The following is a 20,937-nucleotide window of genomic DNA, read 5'->3' on the forward strand; positions in this document are numbered from 1 at the left end:
ACCTGCCCCATCTAAGCTCCAGCCTCCTCTCTGGGCCCACTTAAGTCCCGCCTCCTTAGTGTATCAGTTCCTTCACTGCCTTCCTTGTCCTGTGGCATTCAGTATTCCCCTCCTTTGTCTTCCTTCGTGTTTTTCTCCAGGCCCCCTCTTTTGTTACCTCATGTTATTTATGTCATAACACATAAGTACTGATTTTCCAACTAAATTGTGGGTTATTTCAGACTGGCACCAGCTCTTATATTTTCTAATATCCTCGGCAGGCACCAACAATGAAATCACACTTGTTGGTGGTAGTTCTCAAACTTTGGGGTACATAGGAGTACTTTGGAGGTACTCTTTAAGGTTCCTGCTTTTGGACCCTGACCTCCCAGAATTCTGATTCTGAGTGAGGCTGTAGGGTGGGGTCAGGAAACTACAATGTTAACTAGCCCTTAAGTGGTTTGATGCAACTGGATGACCCAGACCACACTTTGAGAAAGGGCTTAATTCACTTTGACCTTTACAAAGCACTTTGCCTACAAGGCATCTGAGACTGAGTGGAAGAAAAGATATTAATTCATTTCCTAAATGCGGAAACTGAGGCTCACTAAGGCCACGATGGTAGTAACAGGTGACCAGATAGAGGCTGCACTCCCAAATTCAGTGCTTTTCCCATTGCGCTGGGCTTTCTGAGCTTCAGGGCAGCCACCTTCATCTCAAAAGAAGCTCTCAGGGAGGATATCCAGCTTTTTTTTGTTTTGTTTTGTTACTTCCTGAGGGGAAATGACATTCCCTAGGATGAGCTGAGTTGGTGCTTTACCTAGAACTAGCCCCTGGCAGGGGAGTAGCTTCCCACTGGACAAATCCCGGCAGTGTCTTCAGTGTGAGTGCTGAGAGCCATCTCTTAATCTTATACAACCTCAGGCTCTTGGAGGGTGACAAGAAAAACAAAACAAAACAAAAAAAACCCCAAACCCATTGCAGCCAAGTCGATTCTGACTCATAGTAGAGCCACATAGAGTTTCCAAGGAGCACCTGGTGGATTTGAACTGCCAACCCTCTTGGTTAAACAGGCTTAGTACTTAACCACTATGCCACGAGGGTTCCCAAGAGAAGGGAGGGAAAAAATTGCTGAGATAGTTTGGCTCTTGGTGGGTTCGAGGTCTGTGACTTTCATCTTGAGCCTAGTGGGGATGTATCTGGGGAAGTTGCTGAGAAAATGGATTGGAGAGAAAGGCTGAAGCAATGCTTTCCTGTTGCATCCCTCCCCCTTTACTGTGGTGGGTATTTTCTCCTTACTGAGTTTGACATGACAGGAGTAGGACTCTAGGATAGGCAACTTGCGGGAGGACACTGCCTCGCTCCCGTCCTTGCTCCCCTCTTTACACCCCCCACCCCACTCCAGCCAGCCTTCCTAGAAGGTAGAGGGCTGCTGGGATTTCTGATTCCGGTGGACACTGAGGGGGATGGGATAGACCATTTGTCCTGGCCTGACCCTCGAACAAAGGCTTCTTGCAATGGAGAGTCTGTGCCTTAATGCCCCCCATTAGCCAGAGTAGGGGGAGCCATCAACACATTAACAACTAAAAACAGTCTTCACTGGAATTCTTTTGCTGAGCCGCATTACCTCCCCCTTCTTGGCTGTGGGGCTAATTCAGAGCCTGGGGATGATGTTGATGGACTATCCTGGCTGCTCAGCCTCCTATTGTGTTACTAATGCTCTATAACAAAGGCTACTAGCCTATAGCAACAGTTGCTAGGCGGGTCTTCTGTCCTGGGCTCCGGCCCCTTCCCCCACTGCCCAAATCTGACGCTCAGACTGGGCCTAGGCAAGTTTTTGGTGTGGTACTCTTAAGAGACCCAAAAGGATTAGCAACAGCAGACCGCCCTGCTGGCACTTACTGATGGGAGGTCTTAGGGGAGAGACATGTCGGTGGGAAAGAGAACCTTGATGGTCGCCCCCAGACATTTTTGGTGGATGCTGTGTGTAACAAGCGCTCCTATTGCCCTCCTACCACATCCCCAAACACACACACTTTTTCCTGGATTCTTGGCAGAAGGAAACCTTGGTGGCATAGTGGTTAAGAGCTACGGCTGCTAACCAAAAGGTCAGGCAGTTCGAATCCACCCAGGCACTCTTCGGAAACCTTATAGGGTGGTTCTACTCTGTCCTATAGGGTTGCTATGAGTCTGAATTGACTCGATGGCAGTGGGTTTTTGGTTTGGTTGGCAGACAGTTTTTTGAAAATTGTTGCTGAATACTGGTGTTCTTGGTGTTACTCTGCAAGAATACTATCGAGGCTAGGGCCCCTCTCAATTGCTCCTCTTTGTGGTAGCGCTTATTCTACTATGTTGTAATTGTGCTGTTTACTTTTCTATTGAATCTGCAGAAATGGTAGCGCTAGACCCTGGCTATCAACGATAATCACCTGGGGAGTTTAAAAACACCGGTTTCTACCCCCAGAGATTCTGATTTCGTTGCTCTGGAGTGGGGACCAGCATCACCAGTCCCTGTGATTCTAGTGTGCAGCTGACGCTGTCTAGAATATGGAATTGGTGAGGGCTGGGGCCGCCCTTAGGGAGGAAGGCACCTCAGGGTAAACGTCATGCTGACTTTCAGCAGATATTCAGCCCCCTTCAAATATGGGGTGAGGCTGAGTTCTTTAACCTTTTAAGGCCTCCATATCCTCATCTATAAAATGATATCTACCTAACAGAGTAGTATGAGGATTAAATGAGATGATGGATGTGGAGCTCTGGGTACACACTGGGCACATTGTAGAAGTTCAGTTAATACTTGTGGAATTTATGATGCTCTAGCAGTGAAAGTCAATTGCATTAAACCAAGAAAAAACCGAACCAATTGCTGTTGAGTTGATTCCGACTCATGTCAACCCCATTAGAGTAGAACTGCTTTCCATAGGGTTTTCCAGGCTGTGATCTTTCAGGAACAGATCACCAGGCTTTTCTTCTGAGGCACTTCTGGGTGGGTTTAAAACACCAACTTTCAGGTTAGTAGGTGAGCTCTTGAGGGACTCCATTAAATGCATTGGAAGTTAGAAACTTTGGGTTCTAGTTTATGGTCTAATACAAGCTGATTGTGTGAATTTGAGCAGCTCTCTGCTCCCAAGTTTCCCTAACGGTTCCTTCCTGCTTCAAAACTTTATTTCTCCCTCATATATTAGACAATAAAACTTTGAACCTTTTATCAGTTTATGTAAATAGTATGTAGTTCAAATAAGTTCCCCACAGATTTATAGTTTCTCAGTTAAACTACAGTTAAAAATTGAGATAATCTAAATTGAGTTCCATGTACTTTTAATTCAAGACTTAATCAAATGGATAGAGCAGCTTTTTGTATCATTTACCCATGCTTACAAATTATTTAATTCTGAATTATTAACTCATCTTCCTAAGACAACTGTAGGTTCTGAGTTGCTTTTTTGAGACCTGGTGATAGATGTGTAATAATAATAGTTATTATTGAGAGTTATCATTTCTAAATGTTTTGCAAATACTAATTCATTTGGCCCTTGCAATAGCCCTCTGAGGTATGATTGATTTGGGACAGACTGGATCTCCAATCTGAATTAAGAAGGCTCCCCAGACCCCCCACATCAGCTGAGAACCTTCTGTAACCCTGGGTTCATTAGCAGTATCTAACCACACTAGCTGTGAGGCTGTGTGGAGTTGCAGGTCTTCCCCAACTCCAGAGAGAGGTCTCCCACTCCTTCAAATAGGGTGCTCTTGAGCATTCAGATCCTTTTCTGGCACTTCTGTCCAGCCGGCAGTTTCTTTGCAAGAGACTGTAGCTGCAGGAAGGCAGGGCAGAGGCAGCCAAGGCGTTGATTTACTGGGGGCATCAGTAGACTAGGAAACCACTCTGAATGCCGCGTCAGCATCTGCAGCCCCAGGGGCCAGATTCCGACTTTGTGGAGCTCCATGCTATGGGAACTAGCAGTGGGGTTTGAACCCTGGAAGGCAGGGGTCCCAGACTTCTCTAGAGATAAGCACTAGATTGACAGGATTGATGACTTGGAACCACTGCCATATGCAAGCCCGCATCATGCCTCTGGTTGCATCATTTGCATAGTTCTGCATACTTGATTAATCTGACAGGGATCTCCTTTTAGGCAGAATTATCATCTGTTGTTTTTTTATTTTGTCTTTTGCTTCTTTCTTTTCTCCATGGAACACTTGCACAAACAGCCATCTATTCGTCCATTTCCTAAAATGTGCCTGGTACTTTTACAATTCCACAATGAACAGCACTCTTCTTAAATTAAGAAGAGTTATTTATGGAGTGCCTACTCTGGTGCAAGAGGAGGGGAGATGAGGGATAAAAACTACTTGGACCCTACCCTCAAGGGACTCATAATCCCGTTGGGGTATCTGGGCAGGTGCCTCAGTAGTGATACAGCACTGAAGACTATTTTTCCCTGCTGCTAACCTCTGGGCAATGCCAAGACTATTTCAAGTAGCAATTCTGGGTTGAGTTAAAACACTGGTTCTCAATCTTTTTGGTCCCAGGACCCCTTTGTATTCTTAAAATTTTTGAGGACACCAAAGAGCTTTTGTTTATGTGGATTTTATCTACTGATGTGTACTGTACTAGAAATTAAAACAGACATTTTTAGAACACAGTAATACACAAGCACACAATCCATTAACTGCCGGAGCCATGACATCACCACATACCATGCAGTTTCTAGAAAATTCTACTGTACACCCATGAGAGAATGAGAATGAAAAGACAAAGAGCATCTTAAAATTATGAAGAGTTTTAATTTGGTAGACCTCCTGAACCAGCCTAGGAAACCCACAGGAGTCCTTGGACCATACTTTGAGAACTGTTGGCTAAAGCATATAGGCTTCTTTCAGCATCGAGGATTTGAAGGTTCTAACAGAGTGCCTGGAAGTCTGTTGAAGAGAAGGTTGAATCTCTGGATCAGTGAGAGGAAAAGCTCATTTAAAAAATTCTTGGTAAATGAGCATAATAACAGGCAATACCAGATACTCAGGTAACAATACCTATGGTTCTCTCCGTGGAAGGTGCTGGCAGTCTTAACGGTCAGTAATGCTGAGCATGTCCACCCCAGGCCAAGCAATCAGGGAAACTTCCCCTCACAACAGGGAGCCCAGGGTCTTTGTTGGGGGGGCGGTGGTGCGAAGACTTGGCTGCCTTATGGGGGAGTGTGTGAAAAACACCAGGCTTTGTGGGGCAGCAGCAGAGGAAATCAAACAGCAAAGACCAATAGGCCCAAGGAGGGGCTGGAAGCAGCTGTCCACTCACCGCACTTCCGCCAACCCAGGCAGCACAGCAGAATCCCTGGGAGATCAAAGAGCAAAAGGCTACTCCAAAGGCCTGGGGAGGGGAGAAGAGCTGGGCAGACACCCAGAGTGCGAAGGGCAGCCCTGATAGAGGTGGCCGTGGCGCACACGATGGCTCAACCAGGATGAAAGTGGGAGAGTGGTGAGAGGCATAGAGATGATCCCCGAGAAAACCCTATGGAGCGCTGTTCTACTCTGACACACATGGCATCACCGTGGGCCAGAATCAACTAGACAGCAATGGGCGTTTTTTTTTTAACCTCGTGCCAGACACTGTTCTAGGTGCGGAAGCCCAGTAATGAACAAGACAGGCAGAAATCCCTGCCTCATAACATCAAAGCATGTTATCCCAGAGGGAGGTAGGACTTCCAATAAAGCAGCAAAGAAAATGTAAGAGGCCGTAAAAAACATTGAACAAGGAAAGTACAAAGTCCACCTGGTTTTAGAGAATACTGGCGTTTAGCAAATATGTCCTACTCTGCCCACTTCTGATGTCTGTTTTCCACCATGCTTTCCTCCCAGGTGTACGAACTGAACGGGGAGACGCATGACGAAGCGTGGAGCGTGAAGACTTACAAGGAAGTGGCTGAGGTATTTGCGAAGGATCATCCTGATTTTCTTGGACTCAAGCTCATTTATTCGGATCGCAGGTAAGAAAAGAGAGCCTGCCTGAAGCTACAAGAGTTGGGTGTATTGGATGCAGGCAGACGCCAGGTTGGGAAGGGAGAGAAGGGGAGGCAGAAGGGTAATCTGGAGGCAGCAGGCTGGGAGTCAGGCAGCTTGATGGTAGACAGCCATGTGCTGGGCCCGTGTGTTTGTGTGTGATCCCACAAAGCGGGGATATGTGTCCGTTACATCACCTCTAGTTTGGGCATCCATAACAAACAGAAACAAAGAACTCTGGCAATATTCCAGATAATTCTAGGCTGTAAGCCCACATGGGCCTGGATGACTCACGTATGGATATGTTGTTTTTGCCTGGATTTTTGGATAATTGGCCCATTTCTTTGTTTCAGTTTGCCACTGGATTCTGCCAAATGTCACCATGTGCTTCGTGTGGCTGTGGGGGATGCCCGGATAGGTGAGGGGACCCTGGGTACAACCTGGCTCAGCCTCATGCGTGGAGACCCCACAATGCTATATGTGTGTGACCTGGGGGTATGACGAAGGGACTGACCAAGCAAATGCAGAAAGCTTACTGACTTGACTTTCCTTCTTATCTTACCAAATGAAGAGCTCTCTCCTCATGTCAAAGCGTAGTCAGACTAAGGCCTATGACCTGTACGTGTCCAAGAACACAAAGATAGCAGCCAGATGGGGTCACTCCGGTCAGGACAGGGGAGGGGCATGGCAGGAGTGGGCAGAACTTCCATTCACTCGGCCCTCCCATGCAGCTAGGCATTCCTGGATAGTGAAATCGGTTAAGAGCTTGACTACTAACCGAAGGGTTGGTGGTTCAAACCCACCCAGAAACATCTCGGAAGACTAGGCCTGGTGATATGCTTCCAAAAGGTCACAACATTGAAAAACCTATGGAGCACAGTTCTACTCTGCACACATGGGGTTGCCATGAGTCAGAACTGAATCGACAGCACTGGTTTTGGGTTTTGTTTTCCCACAGGGCTGGCTCTGCAGCAATCAAACTTCTCAGAGCCTCCTCCCCAAATCCCCTCCCCTCCTCCTAGGGATCTGGGGGACTGCAGGAGTGAGACCCTGCACGAGAGAGCTCCAGCCCAGGATGGAACCTGTGGGATGGGGTCCAGCTGGTTCCGCTCAGAGGCTCCCTGGCACCAACTGCCCCCTCCCAGGGCCAGGAGCAGGGGAGTGTGAGTGCGTGAGGGTGAGCTCTGTGGCTAAATGGCCCCCATGCTCCCTTAGGGCTCTGGAGGAGAAGAGGTGGGTGGGGGCTGGGAAGCAGGACAAACTAAGTCCCCATGGAATTGAGCAGAGACGTTTGTCCTGTCACAGAGTCATGCCAAACATTTGTCTTTTGGTGCTTTCACTGTTACGCTGTTAGCTTCGTCCCTATCCTGGACTTGAAGGGAGAGAGTGGTGTCAAAGGGAAGTAAGACAGCTTGGTTATATGGTTCTGGAGGGCCCAGGACTCTGGGACCAGTGCCTAACCCAGGCGTTTCTGCTTGAACCAGTGAAAGATGAAATATGTTTCCTGGGTCCCACTTATCCGTCAGGAACTTGAATGACGTGGCATTTCACAGGTGTCCAGTAAATGGGGTCCACGTCCAGGACCCAGGAACCCTCTTAGGGAGGCAGGGCAAGTTTTAGGCAAGGCCACTTTGCTTCATCCAAATGTAGACAATTTGCCCCCTGGGAGCCCTTACCCTGCCTGCTTCTCAGAGACAGTAGGTCCCTCTGGAGCCAGCTGGGGTCTTCAGCAGAGATGGATTTGGGAGAAATATCTAACAGGTGGAGCCATTTAAAGGGATCACCACAGTCTGGTGGGGATGAGGCCATATGGGCAGTGGGGCTGAGGATTTGGGAAATGGTTGCTCTACTCTTGGACTGGATGAGATCAGCCCCAAGAGGGAACCACTCCACAGCTTACATAGTCCAAGTCATGCCATCTCTGTGCTTCTCTCTGTTTCTCAGATTCAAGAATGTATCTGTCATCAAAACATCCGTCAAAACAGCCATGGCTCTTCGAACCAGTTTCCCCACGATGGTGGCAGGGTTTGACTTGGTAACCTGGGCTCATTAGTCCCCAGCTCTGTACGCAGAAATGGCCAGGCAGGCAGCTCTTCGTGAAGGGACCACACGTGGCGCTGCACACGAGAAAACCCTCTGGAGAGGTTCAGGGCTGATGGCACAGGCCTGGCCAGAGTCCTGAGCTGAGGATCCCTAGGAGCCTGCAGCGGGTGGCAGCCATGGGAGGAGGGAGAACAGAAAAGGCTGGACAGCTGAAAAGGGAAGTTCCTGATAAAGGAAGAAATTTAGCAAGTTCGGACAATAATTAAGGGCTCCTTCCCCATTCCCCTGCTTGCTGACCCCTTTTCTAGCCCAAATAGCCCGCCTGTTTCTGACTCTTAAAATCATACCCACACTCCCCCTACTCCACCACAGCACACAGACTGAGTCCTGTCAGGAAGCAGAGCCTGAGATGGGGCTAGTCCCAACAGGAAATTTGTCCCCTCCCTCGTCTTCATCCTATTTCCTTCTCATCTTTAAAAAAAAACTTTTTCTTACTGTGGTAAAATACACATAACACAAAGTTTGTCATTTTAACAATTAAAAAAAAAGTCTATTTGCTTTAAGTGAAAGAAGTAGTCGATATTCAACCATTTCAAGAGGTAGTATATGATCAGGAACTGATGGTACTGAGGGAAGAAGTCCAAGCTGCTCTGAGGGCACTGGCAAAAAACAAGGCTCCAGGAATTGATGGAATATCAATTGAGATGTTTTAACAAATGGATGCAGCACTGGAGGTGCTCACTCATCTATGCCAAGAAATATGGAAGACAGCTTCCTGGCCAACTGACTGGAAGAGATCCATATTTATGCCTATTCCTAAGAAAGGTGATCCAACCAAATGCGGAAATTATAGAACAATATCATTAATATCACACACAAGCAAAATGTTGTTGAAGATCATTCAAAAACGGCTGCAGCAGTGTATAGACAGGAAACTGCCAGAAATTCAGGCTGGTTTCAGAAGAGGACCTGGAAGCAGGGATGTCATTGCTGATGTCAGATGGATCCTGGCTGAATGCAGAGAATACCAGAAGGATGTTTACTGGTGTTTTATTGACTATGCAAAGGCATTCGACTGTGTGGATCATAACAAATTATGGATAACATTTCGAAGAATGGGAATACCAGAACACTTAACTGTGCTCATGAGGAATATTTACATAGATCAAGAAGCAGTTGTTTGGACAGAACAAGGGGATACTGATTGGTTTAAAGTCAGGAAAGGTGTGCATCAGGGTTGTATCCTTTCACCATGCCTGTTCAATCTGTATGCTGAGCAAATAATCCGAGAAGCTGGACTATATGAATAAGAACGGGGCATCAGGATTGGAGGAAGACTCCTTAACAACCTGCATTATGCAGATGACACAACCTTGCTTGATGAAAGTGAAGAGGACTTGGAGCACTTATTAATGAGGATCAGAGACCACAGCCTTCAGTATGGATTACGTCTCAACACAAAGAAAACAAAAATCCTCACAACGGGACGAATAAGCAACATCATGATAAACGGAGAAAAGATTGAAGTTGTCAAGAATTTCATTTTACTTGGATCCACAATCAACAGCCGTGGAAGCGGCAATCAAGAAATCAAATGACGCATTGCATTGGGTAAATCTGCTGCAAAGGATCTCTTTAAAGTGTTGAAAAGCAAAGATGTCACCCTGAAGACTAAAGTGCACCTGACCCAAGCCATGGTATTTTTTATTACATCATACACATGTGAAAGCTGGACAATGAATAAGGAAGACTGAAGAAGAATTTACGCCTTTGAATTGTGGTGTTGGTGAAGAATATTGAATATATACCATGGACTGCCAAAAGAACGAACAAATCTGTCTCGGAGGAAGTACAACCAGAATGCTCCTTAGAAGCGAGGATGGTGAGACTGCGTCATACATACTTTGGACGTGTTGTTGGGAGGGATCAGTCCCTGGAGAAGGACATCATGCTTGGCAAAGTACAGGGTCAGCGGAAAAGAGGAAGACCCTCAACAAGGTGGATTGACACAGTGGCTGCAACAATGAGCTCAAGCATAACAGCGATTGTGAGGATGGCACAGGACCAGGCAGTGTTTCGTTCTATTGTGCATAGGGTCATTATGAGTCGGAACCGACTCGACGGCACCTAACAGCAACAAGTGAAAGTTTACAAATCAAGTCAGTCTCTCACACAAAAATTTATATACACCTTGCTATATACTCCTAGTTGCTCTCCCCCTAATGAGACAGCACCTTCTTCTCTCCACCCTCTGTTTTTGTGTCCATTCAGCCAGCTTCTGACCCCTTCTGCCTTCTTGTCTCCCCTCCAGACAGGAGCAGCCCACCCAGTCTCATGTGTCTACTTGAGCCAAGAAGCTTGCTCCTCACCAGTATCATTTCCTATCTTATAGTCAAGTCCAATCCCTGTCTGAAGAGTTGGCTCTGGGAATGATTCCTGTCTTGGGCTAACAGAAAGTCTGGGGACCATGACCTCCAGAGTCCTTCTAGTCTCAGTCAGACCATTAAGTCTGGTCTTTTTACCAGAATTTGAGGTCTGCATCCCACTGCTCTCCTGCTCCTTCAGGGTTTCTCTGTTGTGTTCCCTGTCAGGGCAGTCATCAGTTGTTGCCGGGCACCATCTAGTTCTTCTGGTCTCAGGCTGATGTAGTCTCTGGTTTATGTGGCCCTTTCTGTCTCATGGGCTCAGAATTACCTTGTGTCTTTGGTGTTCTTCATTCTTCTTTGCTCCAGGTGGGTTGAGACCAATTGATGCATCTTAGATGGCCACTTGTTAGTGTTTAAGACCCCAGATGCCCCTCTCCAAACTGGGATGCAAGATGTTTTCTTAATAGATTTTTTTGTGCCAATTGACCTAGATGTCCCCTGAAACCATGGTCCCCAAACCCCTGCCCCTGCTTCATTTGCCTTCGAAGCATTCAGTTTATTCAGGAAACTTCTTTGCTTTTGGTTTAGTCCAGTTGTGCTGACTTCTCCTGTATTGTGTGTTGTCTTTCCCTTCACGTAAAATAGGCCTTGTCCACTATCTAATTTGTGAATACTCCTCTCCCTCCCTCCCTCGCCACTCTTGTAACCATCAAAGAATATTTTCCTCTCTGTTTAAACTATTTCTCAAGTTCTTATAATAGTGGTCTGAAACAATATTTGTCCTTTTGCAACTGACTTATTTCACTCAGCATAATGCCTTCCAGGTTCCTCCATGTTATGAAATGTTTCACAGATTCATCACTGTTCTTTATCGATGCGTAGTATTCCATTGTGTGAATATACCATAATTTATTTATCCATTCATCCATTGATGGGCACCTTGGTTGCTTCCATCTTTTTGCTATTGTAAACAGTGCTGCAGTGAACATGGGTGTACATACATCTGTTCATGTAAAGGCTCTTACTGCTCTGGGGTATATTCCAAGGAGTGGGATTGCTGGGTCATGTGGTAGTTCTATTTCTAGCTTTTTAAGGAAGTGCCAAATCGATTTCCAAAGTGTTTGCACCATTTTACATTCCCACCAACAGTGTGTAAGTGTTCCAGTCTCTCTACAATCTCTCCAACATTTATTATTTTGTTTTTTGGATTAATGCCAGCCTTGTTGGAGTGAGATGGAATCTCATTGTAGTTTTTGATTTGCAATTTTCTAATGGCTAGTGATGGTGAGCATTTCCTCATGTATCTATTGGCTACCTGAATGTCTTCTTTAGTGAAGTGCCTGTTCATATCCTTTGCCCATTTTTTTAATTGGGTTGACTTTTTGTAGTTGAGTTTTTGCAGTATCATGTAGATTTTAGAGATCAGATGCTGATCGGAAATGTCATAGCTAAAAACTCCTTGCAAATCTGTAGGTAATATTTTTACTCTTTCGGTGTAGTCTTTGGATGAGCATAGGTGCTTGATTTTTAGGAGCTTCCAGTCATTTAGTTTCTCTTCAGGTATTTGTGCTTTCTTAGTAATGTTTTGTATACTGTTTATGCCATGTATTAGGGCTCCTAGCATTGTCCCTATTTTCACTTGAACCGGTTTTAAGTGTACAATCTGGTGGTATTAATCACATTCACCATGTTGTGTAACTACTATCACTGTCTATTTCCAAAGCTTTTTCATCACTCCAGGCAGAAACTCATTAAGCAGTAACTCTCTACCCACCTATTTTTGAAGCTGCATACCCACAGCTGTTGCTGCTGTTCACCCCTACCCCCTACCCCGCCAGGCCCTAACAGACAGGCCAGGCTCCCCAGGTGACAACTCCTTACTGTAATTAAGTACTTAATCTAATTAAGAAGTCTAAATTAATTTAGACCCTCTAAAAGGCAGTCTTGACTCCCTCTTAGATAATCTGTACGTTTTAGCTGAAACTGTGCTTAAGCTTTTGCCTTCAGACCAACCAGAGCCCAAAGGAGTAGATTTCATGAATCGTTTTAGTTTGGGCTCAGGCTGTCCTCCTGGGGTCCTTGTGAGTGCTCAAAGGGTCTGGCCTCTGGAGCAAAGGGTCAGAAGTTTCCCCCATCTCTTTTCCTCCCAATGTGTACAGTACTGACAAAGGCTGCAGTGGATGTCAGAACTTAGAGGGAGCACTCTTCTTACAGAACTTCAGAAATAGCCAGACCCAGTACAGCTGATGGACAAGTACTTGGGAGACAATGGGGTCAGAGGGCGATACATGGTTGTTCAAAGGGGTCCACTTGCAAGCCCTAAGCTCCTCTCAATTCTATACTCCATTCTACTCCATTGAGTATCCACGCTTGTTTTATTATAAAAATGTCATCCCCCGCCCCCGACACACACACATCTTTCTACCCCCACTAATTATAACTAGCATTCTGTAGGAGGCGTGCTTTTTATTCTGAAGCACCTTACTGCTAGCACAGAGCTACAGAGCCCTGCGGGCAAGTGTGGCTTAGGTTGAAAAGCAGGATTTTGGTCTAGTTGCTCTTCATGTTACAGCTGAGCAGCTGAGTCCCAGGGAAATTGATGTGTGCAGGGCCTCACAGGTGATGGATGGCACCTGGGTCCTCCTGACTCCTGGTGCAGGGTGTGTGTGCACTCTGTCTCTGTCTCTCTGTCTCTGTTCCTCTTTCTCCCTGTGTATGTCTCTCTCTCCCTCTGTCCCTCTCTGCTTCTGTCTCTTTCCCTCTGTCTCTCTACTTCTGTCTTTCTTGCCCTCTCTCTCTGACTCTCTCTCCTTCTGTCTTTCTGTCTGTCTCTCTTTTTGTCTTTCTCCTTCTATCTGTCTCTTTCCCTCTGTCTACTCCCCCCACTCCCCCAAGGAGTTAAGTGCTGCAACAGAGGTGATGTGAGAAGACAAGTTGGAAAGGGCTGGGAGCATAGAAGGTAAAGCCTCTGAAGAAGGGAGAAATTATTTCAGAGCAATACTGCACTTTCTTCTCTTTCCCAACTCTGCTACTGGTCATTCTTAACAGGGTATGTGACCAAGAGCCCCAAGCTGTAGTGGCAGGGTACAGTGGACAGTGTTTACAGACTGCAGGGGGCACCTTAGCAAAGTGAAGCATGAACCAAGCAGACGCCCCCACGTCCCCTCTTTGTCCTACAGGTGGGGCATGAGGACACTGGACACACCTTGTACTACTACAGGGACGCTCTGCTGATTCCAACTTTGGAAGGCGTTAAACTACCATACTTTTTACATGCTGGAGAGACAGGTGAGCCACCTGGATGGGATTCAAACAGTGGGTGACAGTGGGTGGAGGAGGTGGTGGACAGGGGAGTTCCTCACCATCATCCAAGAGTACTGGCAGGATACTGGGGCAGTGGTACCAATATCAAATCCTTTTAGTCTACAGTTGTTTTATTTACCAGTTGTCACAAAGTCATCTCCAACTCCCGGCAACCCCATGTGTGTCAGAGTAGAACTGTATGCCACAGGGTTTTTGATGGCTGATTTTTTTGTGTGTGTGTGTGCTTTAGATGAAAGTTTACAAATCAAGTCAGTCTCTCATACAAAAAGTTACACATACCTTGCTGTGTACTCCTAGCTGCTCTCCTCTTAACGAGACAGCACATTCCTCCTCTCCACCCGGTATTCCCCGTTCCATTCAACCAGCTCCTGTCCCCTTCTCCCTTCTCATCTCACCACCAGACAGGAGTGTCTACTTGAGCCAAGAACTCACTCCTCACCAGTATCATTGTCTATCTTATAGTCCAGGCCAATCCCTGTCTGTAGAGTTGGCTTCAGGAATGGTTCTAATCTTGACCTAAGAGAGGGCCTGGGGACCATGACCATCAGGGGCCCTCCATTCTCAGTCAGACCATTAAGCCTGGTCTTTTTACAAGAATTTAAGATCTGCATCCCGCTGTTCTCTTGCTCCATCAGGGATTCTCTGTTGTGTTCCCTGTCAGGGCAGTGATTCATGGTAGCCAGGTACCATCTAGTTCTTCCGGTCTCAGGCTTATGGAATCTTTGGTTTGTGTGGCCTTTTCTGTCTTTTGGGCTCATCTTTACCATGTGTCTTTGGTGTCCTTCATTCTCCTTTACTCCAGGTAGACTGAGACCAATTTATGCATCTTAGATGGCCACTTGCTACAGTTTAAGATCCCAGAGGTCAATGGCTGATCTTTTCAAGGTAGATCACTAGGGCTTTTTCCAAGGTGCCTCTGGTTAGCGACCTTTTGGTTAGCAGCTCATGTGTTGACCACTTGCACCACACACGGACTCTATAGTTGTTTTCTATCCCTTTCGCATACATTGTGTGGAGCCCTGGTGGTGCAGTGGTTAAGCGCTCAGCTGCTAACTGAAAGATTGGTGTTTGAATCCACCAGCCCCTCCGCAGGAGAAAGATGTGGCAGTCTGCTTCCATAAAGATTTACAGCCTTGGAAACCCTGTGGGGCAGTTCTACTCTCTCCTATAGGGTCTGTACGAGTCAGAATCGACTAGATGGCAACAGGTTTCATATCCATTATCTAGTTTATTCTTAACAGCAGCTCTGCGGAAAAGGAATAACTATGGTAATAATAGCTAGTACTTATTAAGTGGCTTTTGTGTATCAGGCACTTAGCATATATTATTGTTAACTCTCACCTCAGTCCTGCTTGGTAGGTGTTTTATCCCCATTTTATAGATGAATAAGCCTAAGGCCCCAAACACAGAATGATTGGCTCAGTGTTAAAGTACTAGTAAGCCGTAGAGTCTCAATTTGAAACTTTTCCGACCATCACCATTTCATAATGAGTGAATTGAGCTTGAGAGGTAAACTGGCTTGTCCAAAGTCACACAGCAGCAAGTGGCAGAAGAGGGACCAGAACTAGCCTGCTCTGTCACCTTAGGAGGCTCTGCCCACCACCTATGAGTGCTGAGGAGACCCTGCCCTGCCATAGCAGCCCCTGCTGCCTTTCTTTCTGAAATGCCATTAGTCCAGCCACTTCTTTGTTTCCCAAAGCTCATTCTACGGTCTTTCTCAGTCTCTACCTTAATCCAGTCCCTAAAATGTGTAAACCACCAGGTTATGGCTGAGCTGTCAGATCAGGAATAAAGATTTGGGGGGAGGGAGTTCACAGGGAGACTCTGACCAGAAGAGAAGCCCCTGATACGTCCCCACCCCCTGCTCCCCACCCCCCAGCATCCCTCAGAGAGCCTAAGGCACGTGTCACCCTCGGCAGACCAACAGGAGAAGGAGGGAGCAGTGGGAAGCTTGTATTTCACAACCAGGCTTAAACCCCAGTGTATCAGGCCATCTCTCAGGGAAAGGGTCCATGTGCATTAATCCCTTTTCCTGACATTTTGAGTCAATTTAGATCCAATTTAGATCAAAGTCTGCTCTAGGAGATTTAAAGAATTGTATGTGGGAGATGGGAGTGGGATGGGTTTAACCTTAAAGTGCTTGTGGTCAAATTGGAAAGATCATACCTAACTTGTGTGAAATCATTAAGAACAGTACAAAACAATGTAATGTGGAACCTAATCAAATTTCAGGATGTGTGGTCCTAGGAGAGGATTTTGCTTGAACTTGGGTATTTAACACCTGAGAGAAATGTCCTTATTTAAAAAAAGAAGACGTCTTTAAAAAGAAAGTACTAGATTAAGAAACCACTAAAGTCTACCTGATATACATACTTTAGCCAGCAACGGGAATTTTGGGGTTTTATTTCTAACAATAAAATAGAATTTTCATATTTTACATGTAACTCACGATGCTTTTGGCTACAAGGAATGGAGTGTACACATATGTAGGTTTACAATAAGATCATTTATTATCTCATATAACAAGCAATTTCTGCCATCCTCATCGAGTTGGTGATTTTGCCCCCACTTGGTCATGAGATGATGAAGTCACATTCAGGCTTGCCACATCCCCTGACACAAAAGAGAATACATTTCCCCCAATGCATGTCTTTTTAATTAGGGAGGAAGATCCAGAAGCTCCGCCAGCAGAAAACCTCACAGGTCAGCATTAGGGCTAGCTTAGCTGCAAGGGAGGCAGGAAAGTCAGGATATGGAATTTTCACCCTTGAAAGAGGGCCCCGTCAGCAAGGGAGGTACAGTGGGGACGCCTGGTGAGTAGGCAGCCAACAGCACCTGCTGCAGCTTTATTAGTTGGTGGTGGTCATTGTGATGTCATAGATTGATCCTGTCCCAAGGGCACTGTTAAATATATAAAGTCAATACATACAGATAATTATAATGACATTATATGTAAGAGAATCAGCAACACTTTGTTACAAGAACCATAAGCATAAAATTCCCAGAAAATCACTTTAGAAACAAATAAAAAGGGGAAGAAAGAATATGGACTTGAAACCCAGTTTTGAAGCTGGGGTCTGATAGACCAAGGCTTGAAACCCAGTTTTGCTACTTACCAGTGGAGTGTTCTTAGGCCATTTATAAAACCTACTTAAGTTATAATTAAGTTACAAATTCCTCATCTGTTACCAGAAAAAAAAAAAGGGGGGGGGTGGTGGAATGCAGTACATCTCCTTAGCGTTGCTCTAAGAAAAAATTTTATATATGTATATGCATGTGTATGTGTATAATGTTAATGTTAATTTCTCTTCCTTTTCTTGCTGGGGGTGGGATCTGGAACCTTTGTGTGAGGATGGTCTGTGGGTCAGATCCAACCCTATTGAAGACTATCTCTACATCCCCAGACTGGCAGGGTACTTCCATAGACGATAACCTTCTGGATGCCCTGATACTGAACTCTACCAGGATTGGACACGGATTTGCTTTGAGCAAACACCCAGCAGTCATGGAAGATTTAAAGAAAAGGGACATCCCCATAGAAGTCTGTCCCATCTCCAACCAGGTATATATGATCCATGGCACTAATCCAATTTGATCTTTGCCCCCAGCCTCAACCTCTGCCCTATTTCCCAAGCTTTCTCCTATATAATTCCTCTCTCTGTAACTCACTGGTTTTCTATATTCCTCAACTCTCCCACCCCCATTTTTAGTAAAGATTTTTAGGAATGGACCTTTGCCTAAACTGCTCATGATAATGAAGGAGCAATGAGAGTCTCCACTGGGGTGGAATTTTGGGCAAAGCTGTGGGCAAAACTGAAGTGACATTTGCAGAGGCCAGTGGAGTGGGAAGGAAAGGGCAATAGGATATTGCTGTTTCCAGCAGTTTCCTGGATCCTTTGAACACCTGTCTCTCTTACTGTTCTGAGCAGGACCAAGCAAGAGTCAGACCACAAGTTTGTTGTGGTGATGACACTTGGAAAAAGTCAGGAAGAGCTTGAGGACTGGATCTACTTCTGGTGTCAGAAGTCATCCTGATATTCAGACTGGTGATAGGGAAAAGAAAGGAGCTGCTCAAGGTCTCATCTCCCTTGTGCCTTGTGATGACTCTTTTTATGGATCCAAGTTCATCTTTTTCCCTTGACTTTTGTTGCACAGGTTCTGAAGTTAGTGACTGACCTGAGAATCCACCCTGCAACTGCTTTCATGGCTGTTGGGTACCCCATGGTGATCAGCTCTGATGACCCAGCTTTCTTTGGTGCCAAAGGCTTGACCCATGATTTCTATGAGGTCTTCATGGGCATTGGGGGGATGGATGCTGACCTGAGGACACTCAAACAGCTGGCCACTAACTCCATCAAGTGAGTGTCCTTGTACATGTCCCATTTCCCCTATCTTCTCTTCCATCCCTCCATACTACCATGGGGTAACTTGTGTTTATCTCTCCTAGAGGTTTGGGGTAGAAGCCTGAATGGTCTCTGGGTTTTCCCTACATCTCTGTTCTGCTCCCGTTATTGGACTAGGGAGAAATGTGCTCTGTGAGGATCTGAGATCCCCTCACACACCCTGTCCTGTTCCTCGACCCTTCACCTGGGGCTGACCTAGGTTATTCTTCTCCTGCAGATACAGCGCCATGTCGCCTACTGAGAAAAAGACTGCCATGAAGATCTGGGAGAAGACATGGGATAATTTTATACATGACCTGATTAAGAAGTGAGGAGAAGACAGCCATTCCCCAGCTATTCTCCTGCTTCCCTTCATAAAAAAAAGAAAAAAATTTTAGCCAATCTCAAAAAGAGTTACCCTGTACCAGCTATCTTTACTTTTTGTTAATCATTCTCAAAACCACTCCAATATAGTCTCCATTACTTTATCAAAACTGACCTTGTGAAGGTCATCAATGTCCTCTGTATTGTTTGACTCTAGAAACATTTGACCAGCTGACCAAACTCATCGTTTTTAAATATTCTTACCTCCGAAACTAAGTGACATCAGCTACCTTGGTTTCTTCTTCTCTTTCTGTGGCCATTGCTTCTGGAATCCCTTCCCCAAATCCTCCTTCTCTATCTGATCTCCATGTTGGATTTTCTTAGGGCTCAGTCTGGGCTGTCTTATCACTTCTTCATTTCTCTATACTCTTTTCCTGGGTAGTCTCATCTATTCCCCTGCTTTCAAATACCGTTTATTTCCTGGTGATTTCAAAATGTATTTATTCATTTTGATGACTCACAGAAATCTCAGAAACCTACTATGAGCGATTTTGAACTTTGGCTCTGTTTTCATCAAACTGCTCATTTCCTATCCTGGTAAATGACACCTGTATCCATTCCAACCAGTTGCCCAAAGCCAAAATTTTCAGAGAAATTCTTGGCACTACTCTCTCCCCTGCTCCCTACATTCAGTTCATCATTAAGTCCAATTAGATCTACCTTCAGAATGTATCTTGTATCTGCCTACTTCTTTCTACCTCTACTGCTATTATCTGAGTCCAAGCCATTATCACCTCTTGCCTGAGTTACTGCAGTGGCCTCCTAATTGATCTCCCTTTTATTCTCTTTGCCCCTCTAATTCATTTTTTACACAGAGCAGAGTGGCTTTTGTTAAATTGAGGTAAAATTCACATAACATGTAATTAACCATTTTGAAGTGCACAATTCAGGGGCATTTAGTACATTCACAATGTTGCATGACCACCAGCTCTATAGAGTGACTTTTTAAAATTAAATTAATTTGAGTACTCCATTGCTTACAACCCAATGCACTTAGAATAAAATCTGAAAGTCTCAACAGGGCATAAAACTCCCTGTTTAATCTGGCACCTGCCTCTATTGCCCCTAGTGCTCTGGCCACACTGGTCATTTGTTCCTCAAATATACAAGCTCCATTCTAACCCTTTCTTCATTCTCTCTGCCTTCAATGTTCTTTTTTCCCACTTTTATCTAACTAACTTCTGTTTACCTTTTAGGCTTCAGGATTCATATCACTGCCTCAGAAAGGTTTTCCTGAGCCTCTATTATTCTCCTGCATACCACCTTCTTCTTTTTCTTCATGACTGTTATGTGATTTATAATTATGTATTTATTTCTGTGTTTACAGTCTCCCCTCCCTCCACTAGATGGTAAGTTCCATGTGGGCAGGCACTAATGCATGTGTCATTCACACTATGAACCTAGAGCCTAGCTCAGTACCCCAAACCTAGTTAGTACTCAGTAAAAGATTTGTTGAAGGAATGGCTGTATTTTGTATCTGTTGAGCTAGTTGTTGAGGCAGGAGGGAGTAAAGCAGTGTCTCCCCAAATAAAAGACCTTGTGGGATCACAGTCTGACTCCTTGCCTGATCTTTGAGAGAAGAAAGGCAAGAAGCTAGCTCAATCTTCACTCCACTAAAAGAGATGAGGGAGAATCAAAGAATTCCTTAGAAGTCCCAGGTGACTTCGAATGTCTTCCCATCCATCATCCATCACCTGTATCACGTGCCGCCAGGCAGCAGCCAGCTAGCAGCCAGCTCTTCTCTGCTTAATGGTATGGGAAAAGCCTTGCTGACTAGGGGTCTTCAACACAGGCTGGGGGCCCAGTAGAACAAAATGACCTCTAGGATCCTGTCTATTTCTGAGGGTCTTTGAATCAATCCCAGTAGATTTCTTTTAGGCTTCAACTGAGCAGATTTAGATTTAATAAAGGGCGACGATAGAATTTAGCAGGATGGGTATCAGCAGCAAGTTGCCATGGCTAGAGGAGGCCTCCAGCACAGGCAGGAGCTTAAAGTCTCTGAGCTGAACTTGGTGTGGTCTCTGACTTGGTAAAACCAACCAGCTGTTGCCTTCTGTCTTGACTACCTGCCTAGTTAGTTGAACAGGCTGAGTCCTAGTCAGAGAACTAGGAACACCAGGTGAACCAGACCCTGAGTTATGAAGATGAGATCAGGGAAAGGAAAACTAGTCTTGGAAACAGGCTCTAGCCTCCTCGGACCTGAGAAACATTTATGCCAGGGGTAGACTAGATAAAACTGATTCCGCTCATCCTTCATCAGGACTTCCGAGAGGGTGCCCTGACTTTTGGAAAAGTTTGTGTTAATTAAATTTTTACAAATTAAATCATGCAGCACCTGAGAGGCTTTCCATCTATAATTTACTTAAAGGAAATCAGCAGTAAAACCTTCTATTAACATCTTTTCGTAATTTGAATTAACACACCGTGTTATTATTTTCTTAGCATGAGGTTAAATCTTTTTTTCT

The 20,937-nt window shown here is 45.3% G+C and overlaps 1 protein-coding gene across 6 annotated transcripts in view; it reads left to right on the top strand.

The window, feature by feature from the left end:
• The window catches only part of ADA2 (adenosine deaminase 2), an 83,770-nt gene extending 63,238 nt beyond the window's left edge, over window positions 1–20,532 (top strand). For all 6 annotated transcript variants that reach the window (XM_049882131.1, XM_049882132.1, XM_049882133.1 and 3 more), the window contains 6 exons: window positions 5,833–5,960; window positions 7,918–8,008; window positions 13,562–13,670; window positions 17,111–17,268; window positions 17,862–18,064; window positions 18,327–20,532. In XM_049882131.1, coding sequence (XP_049738088.1) covers window positions 5,833–5,960; window positions 7,918–8,008; window positions 13,562–13,670; window positions 17,111–17,268; window positions 17,862–18,064; window positions 18,327–18,420 — 783 coding nt within the window. In that variant the 3' untranslated portion in view covers window positions 18,421–20,532. The remainder of the gene's footprint in view (window positions 1–5,832; window positions 5,961–7,917; window positions 8,009–13,561; window positions 13,671–17,110; window positions 17,269–17,861; window positions 18,065–18,326) is intronic.
• The last annotated feature ends 405 nt before the right edge of the window (window positions 20,533–20,937 follow it).

Source organism: Elephas maximus, chromosome 4 (genome assembly GCF_024166365.1).
Source record: "Elephas maximus indicus isolate mEleMax1 chromosome 4, mEleMax1 primary haplotype, whole genome shotgun sequence".
Lineage (NCBI taxonomy): Eukaryota > Metazoa > Chordata > Mammalia > Proboscidea > Elephantidae > Elephas > Elephas maximus.